Source organism: Odocoileus virginianus, chromosome 30 (genome assembly GCF_023699985.2).
Source record: "Odocoileus virginianus isolate 20LAN1187 ecotype Illinois chromosome 30, Ovbor_1.2, whole genome shotgun sequence".
Taxonomy (NCBI): Eukaryota; Metazoa; Chordata; class Mammalia; order Artiodactyla; family Cervidae; genus Odocoileus; species Odocoileus virginianus.
The window spans coordinates 19,353,439-19,365,825 of record NC_069703.1 but is presented as its reverse complement, the minus strand read 5'-3'; the positions used below and the strand labels follow the sequence as shown (position 1 = coordinate 19,365,825).

Here is a 12,387-nt window from a genome sequence, read left to right as displayed (position 1 = left end):
GTTAGCTTTAGGAATGACTTGGTGGTATACATTCATGGCATCATGAACTTTTTTCTCTCAAAATCATGGTTGTTAAACTAAAATACGTATCAGGCATCTCTTTACATAAGGAAATATGGTAGGATTTCTTTTAAGGATCAATATTTAAACAGCCTTATACCAATTATTATAATATAAAAATGCGATAGTCTATATTTACTGATATATATGGGAGTATTTTAAATAATCACATCTCTAGAATTTTGCCTCAATGTTTGTTTTTTAAAATGTATTTATATTCATACAGATATAATGTTGAAGGGGTGGTTTAAAGAGGGTTGTGGAATTGACTTCTGCCAGTTAATTAAAACAAACACCCTGCCATGGTCTATGAAATATACACTTTAGAATTAAAAATTGAGAATTTTATTTATTTTGGTTTTTGTACAGCTTACAAATATGTGTATTAGATGAAATTAAGATTTAAAGAATGCTTATTAGTCTTTAGCCAAACTTTGAATTATTCTCAACATGGAAGTGAGTATATTATTCTAGAACTTTTGAGTCTATCCAGATATGCAAGTTGTATATTTGTTCTGCTAGAGAAAACTTTATTTTCAAAGAAAATTTAATAGTGAGGATAATAATTAAGTTTGAAAATCAATATTTTTTTCTATGACCTTATGGAAAACTTAAATCTGTTAATAATCTGCTGAACTGCTCCAGCTAACATGCAAAATTTTGCTCTGTTTAACAGAATGTCAGTTAGAAATTCTTAGAAATGTTATTACAAGGAAATTTATTTTTATTTCTAATAAGTTGAACATTGATTGACATCATAAAAAAGACAGTGTTCTGTTCTGCAGGCATAAATTTTCCATTTATTTAATAATTATCCTAAATAGAATCTACCCCATTAAGAAATTGATTCCATTTCTCTTGTTTGGCCTTAAAAAAAAAAAAAAGGCAGAAGAACCAAAACAACACCCTAAATTTGTTGATAATAGTTTTATACATTAAGATGTGGAAATATTAAATTTAGTATATATTTCAAAATGTCATTTTGTTGATAACTACTTTTGAAAAAATGTAATTTTGATCTCAGCAATTTGACCAATCAATGGAATGATTTTAGAGCAAACTTCTTGAATAAAAATAAAACATTTTCCCAAACTGATAGGATCTTAGACTGAGAGGATGAGAAATAAAATTGAGTCTTTAATTATTACCTTTGTCTGTTTGTCTAAGATTCTATCCCATTTAGAAATGTGTTTGTTTTACATCATGTCATATGGTCTTTGGAATGTTTTTTCTTTCTTGATGGTAGATTTGTCCTTGATGAAAAGCTCCACAAGCTAGAATTTCCTTCAAAGAAGTCTAGTATCAGAAAATGAAGTTTGTATTCTGTATTACACTATTTGTGTTAAGAGTAGTTCCACAGTTTTCTCACAATTCTTTGAAAATGGAGAAGAAAGCAAACTAAGTGGCATTTAAAAATTATTTTATTTGCTTATAAATAAGTTTGAGTTGCATTTTTCATGTGAAAGACAAGAATCTATCTGCTAAAAAGGGATTTGTCTCATAGAGAACAGATCTGTAGCTGACGAAAGGAAGGGTGTGGGGAAGGCATGGAGTGGGAGTTAAGGGTTCGCAGATGCAAGCTATCATGTACAGAATGCATAAACAACAAGATCCTACTGTTTAGCACAGGGAACTATATTCAATATCCTGTAATAAACCATAATGGAAAGGAATATAAAAAAGAATATGTGTGTGTGTGTAGGTGTGTATAACTGAATCACATTGCTGTACAGTAGAAATTAACACAATATTGCTATTTGACAGTGATTAATTAAGAAAAAAAGAATTTGTCTCATTGATTTCCAATGTCAATATGTAAAAAATTAACTCCAGATAATTTTTATTGTGCTCCTATTTACTGATAAGCAAAACTGTCTTTAATGATGGCCATCCATGTGCACTAAATTTTAAGTTGAAGTAAGGCAATGCTCAAGATCACCAAATCTCATATTTTCATTTTCAGAGGCAAGTGGTCCTGTCCAAGTAATCATCACTGAGACCCCAAGTCAACCCAACTCTCACCCCATCCAATGGAATGCACCAGAATCATCTCACATTTCCAAGTACATTCTCAGATGGAAACCTGTGAGTATCCTGCTCAGAAACCTTGGGTATTGAGGCTCTTGATTGATAGATTCTGGGGACTTCCTGGTGGTCCAGTGACTAAGACTTCCTGTTCCCAATTCAGGAGACTCCTGTTCAATCCCTGGTCAGGGAACTAGATACTGCATGTCATATCTAAGAGTTTGTGTGCCGCAACTAAAAGATGCCATGTGCTGCAACTAAGACTAGGTGCAGCAAAATAAAGTAAAGTAAATAATTGAATATTTTTTTAAAAGGAGAAAGAAATGAACAGATTCTGAAAATGTGTTTCTGTTTTGGAGCCAGTAGATCTGATGAACTAGTCATTTGGCATTGTATTTGTTTAGTGACCAAACAATATGTGGTCAATCTAATTGACATATAGACTTAGCTTTCTTTTGGTATTTAGGAGAACTTAGCTCCTCATGTTAGAAACATCTTGTTTGTGAGGACTTAGAAATGATAATGCTTAAAATTTTTCTTACCCAGCATGGGAAGAGAATCTAAAGGTTTTAAAGTCTTGCAACTCCATCAAAGGGAAAGAAAATTACTGGTATCATTTTCCGTGATTTGTAAAACAAAATAGCTAAGTTAATATCTTTCTTTTTTGGTTCACTTTTTAAGTGATTGTTTTGTCTTTTTTTTTGACCACCCCACATGGCCTGAGGGATCGTAGTTCCTCAACCAGGCATTGAACCCGGGCCATGACAGTGAAGTCTTAACCACTAGACCTCCAGGGACTTTCCATGATCATTTCATAAAACCTTACTTTCTAATCTTTGCAGTTATTTGGATAGAAGGGAGAGATGATGAGAGAAAAGTATAGATGAGGGATAGTTAGTGTATTTAATGAATGACTTTGTGACTGCCTACTAATCATCTAGAAATTGAAGAAACCTCACTAAGGAGGATATTGATCTATTAAGTCTCACTAAGGAGGATATTGATCTATTAAGTTGTAGTTTCTCTTACCCTCTCAAGTCTGCCCTTACATCTCTCCAAAATGTATGACATTAATTTGAGAAACTATTTAAACACAAGAGAAAAATGCCCATTGTAAATCACAGCTATTGGTTTCAAGGAACTAAAAAAGCAAAGCAAAATAAAACATTTGACCAGCTCATGCAATTCTATTAGATTCTTTTTGAAAAATTCAAGCTGTTGAAATCATTCTTTTTCTTCTCTCACCTTTTTTTGTTAATGTCCACAGTATATGTAGCAGCCATTTGCAGAACTTCTTGTCTAATGATGTCAGTCAATGGGATGAATATATTTCCTCTCTAGCACTTTCTTTTCTCTCATTTCTCTTCACTGATTTTATTTACTATAAACTTAACTCTGAAGTATCTGTGAGACCACAGTAATAAGGAATAATTGCACATAGGTATAAAATGTGTATAAGGGCTTCCCAGGTGACGCTAGTGGTAAAGAACCCACCTGCCAATAATGGAGACTTAAGAGGTGTGGGTTCAATCCCTGGGCTGGGAAGATCCCCTGGAGGAGGGCATGACAACCCACTCCAGTATTCTTGTCTGAAGAATACCATGGACAGAGGAGCCTGGTGGGGTACAGTTCATAGGGTCACACGGAGTCAGACAAGACCGAAGCGACTTAGTACACACATAAAATGTATATAAGTTAGAAAGTCTCCAAAGAGTGGAGGTTATTTCTTCAAGATTTTTTAACACTTTTGGGTTTTTCTTTAATATTTGTCACCTGAGAGTTTATTCTTGAGTATTTTCTTCTAACAACAAACCAAAAAAGTTCACATTGACTGAAAGGCTTACTATTAAATCTGAGCTAATTATAATGACTAATTTACTGTTTTTCACAAGGTGTTTAAATGTAAAGAGTACTAGGATCACTTTCATTTATTTAAAAATTATAAAGGGACACTTGAGTATCTGAATTATTGAGGAACTGGTTGATTGGATAATTTTGTAAAATCACTGGGTATTAAAAATGTATTTTGATTTATATTAGTGTAGACTATTTATTGGAGAAGGAAATGGCAACCCACTCCAGTGTTCTTGCCTGGAGAATCCCAGGGATGGGGGAGCCTCGTGGGCTGACCGTCTGTGGGGTCACACAGAGTCTGACATGACTGAAGTGACTTTGTAGACTATTTATACTTAAAAAGATCTCAACTTGTTTGAAGTAAGGATGTTTCTTTTTTACACATTTTATTGCCATAATTTTTGTGATCCTTGATATATTAATAAATTCGGACAGGATGTGAAAACATAAACTGGAGACAAAGATTAAATAAACTGAGATCACATTCTTCCTCAGTCTTGCCCAAAGTTGGCTCACCACTTTGATGGAGTAGTTCATATCCAAGAATGAGTCATAAAACCGGAGCAGTGTTAAGCCTCGTATGTGATGGTCCCGGGAACTGAGTCATGAAAGAATATTATGCCTTTGCTCTGTAAGAAACTTGGTTTGTATCCCACTAAATAAACATAGACTATAAAGCCTTTTCCCACTTCAGAGAGGAATATATCCCAATTCATTGTGGAAATTTAAAAATTGGGAAAGGCAAAACTTGGGTTATCACCTTGGGTTGCTGTTATTAAACTGGATAATTAATCTGGCAAAAAGGAAGGTGCCCAGGGCCTCCCATTGTATAATCTTGGGCATGTCATGTAACTCTGTTTCTTCATCTGTAAAATCAGGACAATAATACCACTAACTTGGAGGAGGGAAGAGATAAAGCTTAAATAAGAGAATGGAAGGAAAACAGCACGGAGCATAGTACATAGTAAACCATCAGTAAATATTAGCTTTAATAATCATTATTATTAACATTAACAAATTCTGCTACAGGTTTCTATTCTGATCCCAACTTTCCATGATTTCCCCCTCAAACGGAGCTCCTCGTTCTTCTTTGAAGAATGCTCCACATCATCTCCCAGCATTCATCTTTGTAAATTCTTGTGTGATTTTTTTTTTTTTCACTTAAATTTTTAGAAAAATTCTCCAAACCGCTGGAAGGAAGCTACCATTCCTGGCCACTTAAACTCCTACACCATCAAAGGCCTGAGGCCAGGTGTGGTATACGAGGGCCAGCTTATCAGCGTCCAGCACTATGGCCAAAGAGAGGTGACGCGCTTCGACTTTACCACCACCAGCACGAGCCCAGCAGTGACCAGTATGTACCCCAGCGGCCCGTCCATTTGTGCCTGGCTTTCTCAGAGCTGGGCTCCCCACAGGAAGTGCTTTCCTTCTCGATTCATGTTCTTCCATGGATGAATATGAATGCCCACTTTTTATTTTGTTTCGTTGCGCTGGGTCTTCATGGCTGCGCTGGCTTTCTCTAGTTGCAGAGAACTGGGGCTACTCTCTGTTGCAGCGTGTGGGCTGCTCATTGTGGTGGCTTCTCTTGTTGTGGAGCATGGGTGCGTGGGCTTCAGTCGTTGTGGTGCCTGGGCTTGGCTGCCCTGTAACATGTGGGGTCTTAGTTCCTGGTCACAGAGATCAAGCCCATGTCCCCTGCATTGGCAGGTGGATTCTTAACCACTGGGACTAATAGGGAAGTCCGGCAGCTACATTTTTTTTTTTAATGGTATTTTACAGATGATGGTAGTAAGTTTTATCGATGGCTGAAGGCTCTTTGCCCTCTCTGTGACTCTAGGCAACACTGTGATTGGAGAGACCACACCCTTGTCCCCTGTTGTGGCCACCTCTGAGTCGGTGACTGAAATCACAGCCAGCAGCTTTGTGGTTTCCTGGGTCTCGGCTTCAGACACTGTGTCTGGATTCCGGGTGGAGTATGAGCTGAGTGAAGAGGGAGATGAACCACAGTACCTGGGTGAGCTCGATGTGTTGATGTCCGGCTGCTGGGAGACTCTGCTGGGGGTGGGACTGGGCGGTGGGAGTGGGGGGGCATCCACGCAGGTGGCCTGGGAAGTTTGGAACTAGTTGACCCTCCAGTGTGAGGACAGAAAACAACTGACCCTTTTGAAAACCGACCTGGGTTTTTCCTGAACCATGCTCACTTTCCTGGTCCCTGGTGGGAGCTGTGTTCTGTGTTAGCCTGGGCACAGCTCCACACAACAATAGTGTGTTCTTCCTGGAAGTAATTGCCAGCATGGGGACTGTTAGCTTTGGGAGAGACACAGTACCTTTATTCATGCTTTTCGGATTCTCATGTTTAACAGACTTTTAAAAACTTTATTGTGGAGAAATATACACACTGAAAAGTACACAAATCATAAACATAGAACTCAGTGAATTTTTATAAAAAGAACACACCCACGTGACCAGGACCCAGATCAAGAAAAAGAATATCCCTCCTCCCCTATCCCCCAACATCCCTCACCCATAACCACTACTTAGACTTCCAACTACAGAGGACAACATTTACAAATTTGGGGGTGGTTTAAAATTATATATCCTTAGAGAAAATATCTGGGAAAGGGGGAAAAAATTATCTCATAGTGCATTGATAATTACAGACTATATATTAGTACATTTCTGTATAGTTTTCTTCCTTCATTCCCCCCACCCCCATGAATATATAGTTTTAAAACTATCCTTCTCATAGGTTATGGAGTCATTAGAGGGATTGGTATGCGCTGATAGTAACCATTCCCTTTTATTTCAAAGATCTTCCCAGCACAGCCACTTCCGTGAACATCCCTGACCTGCTTCCTGGCCGAAAATACACTGTGAATGTTTATGAGATATCCGAGGAAGGAGAGCAGAATTTGATCCTGTCTACCTCACAGACAACAGGTACGCGTGGTGTGAAAAGACGTTTTTCGCCCTGTGAAACAGACCTGTAGCAGTATTTCCTGTTTTCCTCATTTCTTCCTTTCTTTGTTAGCACCTGATGCCCCTCCTGACCCTACCGTGGACCAAGTTGATGACACTTCTATTGTTGTTCGCTGGAGCAGACCCCGGGCACCCATCACAGGTCAGCTTAGCTGCCTCTTCTTGGCTCCTATGTTAATCTTGATGACCTAGGAGGTGAGGGAGTGGACTCTGATCTATGAGCAGGCAAATCACTTATATCTCTATTGTAATTACTGGACCAGAGTAGATGTATGTGTGTCTGTGTGTGGTATTAAGTCTTAATGCCTTACCTTCTTATGAATAATTTCCTCTTAAATATGTCTTAATTAACCTATTTCACACAAACGTGCACATGCACAATCACACCGGCACAAACCTCACGGATTTATTAAACCAGGCATTCCCATGATAGAAGAGGGCTAATTCTTCTGAAAACCTCACTCTGAGACTTATTCTTAGAGGCAGCTGAGATGCTTTATTTAGCTCATTAGGTGACTTAACTGTTTCTGAAGTTCTTAAAAGACACAGACAGGCTAGACAACTCCAGCTCAGAGTGGTTCCTTGATTGCTCCCATCATCTAAAGCTCAAAGAAAAGAAATCGATTTAACATGAATATTTTCACCTCCTGGCTTCTCTAGTAGACATTTGTTAAGGATCTCGGTCTTCTAGGATGATATTTATTATTAAAAACCCTTGCATGACTATTCTTATTTTGTCTTTGGGCTGAATAGTCCTTGTAAGAAGTAGCATTATTGAATGAGTCCAAAAGAATTGCTCACTCTTCAAGAGTGATTCACCAAGATGCTAAGGGCTGTTAGGAAAGGGGGCTTTAGGCCTTTGGAAACCTGTGTTTCATCAGTGTGTTTTATATTTTTCTCCTGAATCTGCAGGATACAGAATTGTCTATTCCCCATCCGTAGAGGGTAGTAGCACAGAACTCAATCTTCCTGAAACTGCCAACTCTGTCACTCTCAGTGACTTGCAACCTGGTGTGCAGTATAACATCACCATCTATGCTGTGGAAGAAAATCAAGAAAGTACTCCTGTCTTCATCCAGCAGGAAACCACTGGAGTTCCACGTTCAGGTAATCTGAAGATGCGTCTTGTGCTGTCTTACCTCTTAAGGCTTAAGAAAGTCACATCTTGGATCTCCCTTTTGCCAGAGGAACAGAACCAACCTTGACTTGTGCTCATTCCATGAGCCTACTAGGGACAACCAGACATGTAAGATCAAAGAATAATTGTCTCTTTGGGAAGGTTATTTTTTCTCTGTCTATGGTTCCTATATGCAAGTCATCCTATAGATTATTCTATCCCTGAACTTATGAAATTTAGCTGAAATGTCCTCACTGTAAAGTAACTAATAAAAGCTGGCTGTTGGCTTTCCTGATTAAAAATTGACAGCATAAAGCCTTCACATTTTCCCCAAGAAACCTAAGGGGTAGTTCATCTGTTGCTCTTAAGTCTTAAAAAAAAGATTCATTAAGTAAAAACCACATTTTTTTCTGTTGTCACAAGTTTGCTTAGGGGTTTTGGGGAGTATGTTTATTTTAAATCTCCCCAATACGACACTTCATTTGATGGAAACTCATCTGCTTACATTCACATTTTACGTAATAGTTTTAAATATCAAATGTAAGCAAGATGACTAAACCATGAAAATATAACCCCAAAAATGTGTTCTTAGATTTAAAGAGGAAACAGCTTTGCTCTGAAGAGAGGGACTCTATGAATTGCCTTATACACATCTGGCAAACTGGTTTTTTTAAAAATAATTCTCAGCAGGAATTGCGAATGACCATTGGACTCTTGTCTGTCAGATAAAGTTCCCCCTCCCAGGGACCTGCAGTTTGTGGAGGTGACAGATGTGAAGATCACCATCATGTGGACACCCCCAGAGAGTCCAGTAACCGGTTACCGCGTGGATGTGATCCCCGTCAACCTGCCCGGGGAGCATGGGCAGAGGCTGCCGGTCAGCAGGAACACCTTTGCAGAAGTCACCGGGCTGTCCCCTGGGGTCACTTATCACTTCAAAGTCTTCGCCGTGCACCAGGGGAGGGAGAGCAAGCCTCTAACGGCACAGCAGGCAACCAGTAGGTTTGGTCTTTATCTCCACCCCAAACTCTCCGCCCCCCCTTTCCACTTGTGGTGAATGGGCCGCATGCCATTCACTCCTAGGTTCACAATTAGAAACAGGAACATGCTCAGAGGACAGGAAATGTGTAGTCAACACAGAGCCCATCAGACGTGAATGCAAACTCAGACAAGCTCCATAGAGGCTAATTGGTAATCCATTTCCCAAATACATGGGGGCATGACACTAAAGGAGCAAAACTTGGCCTATTTTTCCTTGCTAATGGAGACATGGATTGAAAATTTGAGTACTATTTGTGTAAGTAAATATACCTAGGTCAGACTTCAAGTGTGGTCTCTTAATCCTTTTATAGCAGAATTATTTATAAATCATAATTGCTACAACATTCATTGTGTGTTAAGCACCAGGTTATATGCTCAGTTCTTTATTAGCATTATCCTCATATTTAATCCTCATTTTGAGTTAATAAGGAAGGTCTTATTATCCCTACAGGATACTTGAAGAAACTGAAGCTTATAAAAAATTCTGCAACTTTTAAAGTAACAGAGCTGAGAAATGATGGCGTGGGATCCACATGGACCTATGTCTTTTTGACTGCAAAGCCCATGCTTTCAGTTATTATACTTGACTACCTCTCAAACATTTCCTCCCTCTGAAAAGTGTTTTAAATTATTGTAGGGAAATTGCCAGTTATCACACTCGAGAAGCAAACCAACAATTTATGTGATTCTTTGTGCTAGGGCAAACTCACCAGGGTCTTGCCATGAATCTGAGGTTCTGAGTATATGTTATCATTTTTGTCTAATCTGAATCATGTGAAAGTTACTTTTACTATTCAAGCAAAGGATTAGTCATTGAATAAATGCAGAAAATGTCACTGGTTCCACGTGGAACTTTCTTCTTACCCTCAATTTAATGGGTTTATTTCTCTTTTCTTCACCTGTTTGGCTCAGAGCAGAACAAACTATAACTTCACAAGTACCGGCTTTTGTTTTTAAATACCATCTCTGCAATGTTAGTGTAATTTCTGAGGGTAATGGGAAAATCATGCTGGAAAATTAAACTTTCCACAGGATCAGAGTCAGGCAAACACAGTGAGTAATTTCTCATGACTGACAAAGAGTTTTAAGTTCTCCGTAGCATTCTTCTTCTCCATGAAGAAGAGCTTCATGGCTCAGTATTTCCAAGGTTTTGATCTTTGTTTCAACCTTGAGAAGAAAGAACTTAGAAAATTCAGTCAAGCTTTAGGATTTCAGCATGATAATTCTGAAGTGCAGCTATTTCTTGACCTGTTTCATCTCTTTTTCTAGAATTGGATGCTCCCACCAACCTCCAGTTTATCAATGAAACCGATACCACGGTCATAGTGACCTGGACTCCACCTCGCGCCCGGATAGTCGGGTACCGGCTGACCGTGGGCCTGACCCGGGGAGGCCAGCCCAAGCAGTACAACGTGGGGCCCTCAGCCTCGCAGTACCCTCTGCGGAACCTGCAGCCTGGCTCTGAGTACGCTGTGAGCCTCGTAGCCGTGAAGGGCAATCAGCAGAGCCCCAGAGTCACCGGGGTCTTCACCACTCGTAAGTCAAAATTGAAATGTCTTTTCTTGGTGATGTCTCATCTGTGTTTACATTCTCTCTCCTTCATCCATTTCTGAAGAAGTTAACTTAGGGAATTCCATGGCGGTCCAGTGGTTAAGACCCTTTGCTTTCCCTGCCCAGCTCCCTGGCCAGGGAACTAAGATCCCACAAGCTGTGCAGTGTGGCCAAAGAAGAACAAGGTTAACTTAAAAAGCTTTGTACAAGTCTTAAATAATTATTTTTAATTAAAAAAAAAGAGAGATTTAAAGTGGTCCTACTCGAAGTGTGATCCATGGACCCACTGCTGCTCTGTGAGTTGTTTGTTACATGGACTAATGAACTTATGCCAGGATGGATCAGGGAGCACACTGTTCAGTTTAGTTAATACTTTTCTGAAGCAAAGTTTTCTTGATGAAGGAAGCAGTGGGTTACATATGTTACCAAGATCCTTATTTCCTCCCAGACCTGTACTTTGAGTAGCATGGTTTAAGACACCCAAGTTATTCGAAAATTGAATGCTACTGAATTAAATGAATTTACTAAGGCAAGAAAAAAATCAGCCACTGTGTCTACATCCTAACACTTTGGGCATCAAAGGACAGAATTAAATATGGAAGAAAAACATCTACCAGTTGAATAGAAACCAACAGGACAAGAAGCTAAGGAAGTGATGAGTGTTGATGGCAGTGGATTAAAGTACTTCTGCAGAACAGAATAGCTTTTCTTTTTTTTTAAACTTTTCTTAAATCACTCTCGAAATTCCACAGAATGAAAAATACTGACAGTAATTTTTGGTCATGTCTGCCTTTTGCACAACACTTTACAGGAAGTGACCTTAAATCTCTTTCGTATCTGTATCACAATAGAGGACTGTATTCATAAATTGATTTCTATTAAATGCATATTCATAAATTGATTTCTATTAATGACATCTCATTTACATTACAAAGAAATATGAGACCCATAATTTCTAGATAAGCATTAATTGCTGTTTTTAGCTCATTTTGAATTATAGAAGGACCTAAATTATCACTTTTTCAGCATATATTGCAACTACAAACTAGCTTGCAATTTCCTAAAAGCTTTCCACAAATCTTACTCTAACTTGAAAAATAGACATTAAAAAGCACTCAAAAACTAAAGTTAGTTTATTAATTACTGTGAAATTTCACAAAAAAAGTGTCTATAGAATTTTCCTTGTAGGAATTCATAATTTACTAAAAATTTATTTCCATTTAAATTGCATGTATAAAGCTTGGCTAGTAAACACTTTTTCCTAAGTAACTACTAGTTATAAACAAGTAAATCTACTTTTTATCTATAAGCTGACCTTTGAATTTTGCTATTTTATGTTACATGTTACTAAGACTCTAAAATCTATTAACATGAAATCAGTATCTTTGTATTTCTTGTAAATGTCTGTTTGTTCTAGATGACATTCTCTGCATTAGAATGGAGAGTTTAGTAGATTTAAGTCTTTTACTGACCACGTGTTATCTTTTTTACTTTTTAACATGAAACGTATTTTACATAGTTTCTTTTGTTGAATAAAATGCCTATAAAAGAATAAGCATCTTGTTTATTTTATTGAAAAATAGTTGATTTACAATGTTAATATCTGCTGAATAGCAAAATGACTCAGTTATACATATGAGTATATATTCTTTTCAATTATGATTTATCACAGGATATTGTGTATAGTTCCCTGTGCTACACAGTAGGACCTTGTTGTATATCCATCCTATGTATACTAGTTTGCACCTTTTAATCCCAAA

General features: G+C 38.0%; 1 protein-coding gene across 7 annotated transcripts in view; it reads left to right on the top strand.

The window, feature by feature from the left end:
- Nucleotides 1-12,387, top strand: part of FN1 (fibronectin 1) — a 69,968-nt gene that overhangs the window by 20,293 nt on the left and 37,288 nt on the right. For all 7 annotated transcript variants that reach the window (XM_070458618.1, XM_070458617.1, XM_020900292.2 and 4 more), the window contains exons 13-20: nt 2,024-2,145; nt 5,113-5,293; nt 5,777-5,953; nt 6,751-6,879; nt 6,971-7,060; nt 7,831-8,025; nt 8,761-9,033; nt 10,346-10,612. In XM_070458618.1, coding sequence (XP_070314719.1) covers nt 2,024-2,145; nt 5,113-5,293; nt 5,777-5,953; nt 6,751-6,879; nt 6,971-7,060; nt 7,831-8,025; nt 8,761-9,033; nt 10,346-10,612 — 1,434 coding nt within the window. The remainder of the gene's footprint in view (nt 1-2,023; nt 2,146-5,112; nt 5,294-5,776; nt 5,954-6,750; nt 6,880-6,970; nt 7,061-7,830; nt 8,026-8,760; nt 9,034-10,345; nt 10,613-12,387) is intronic.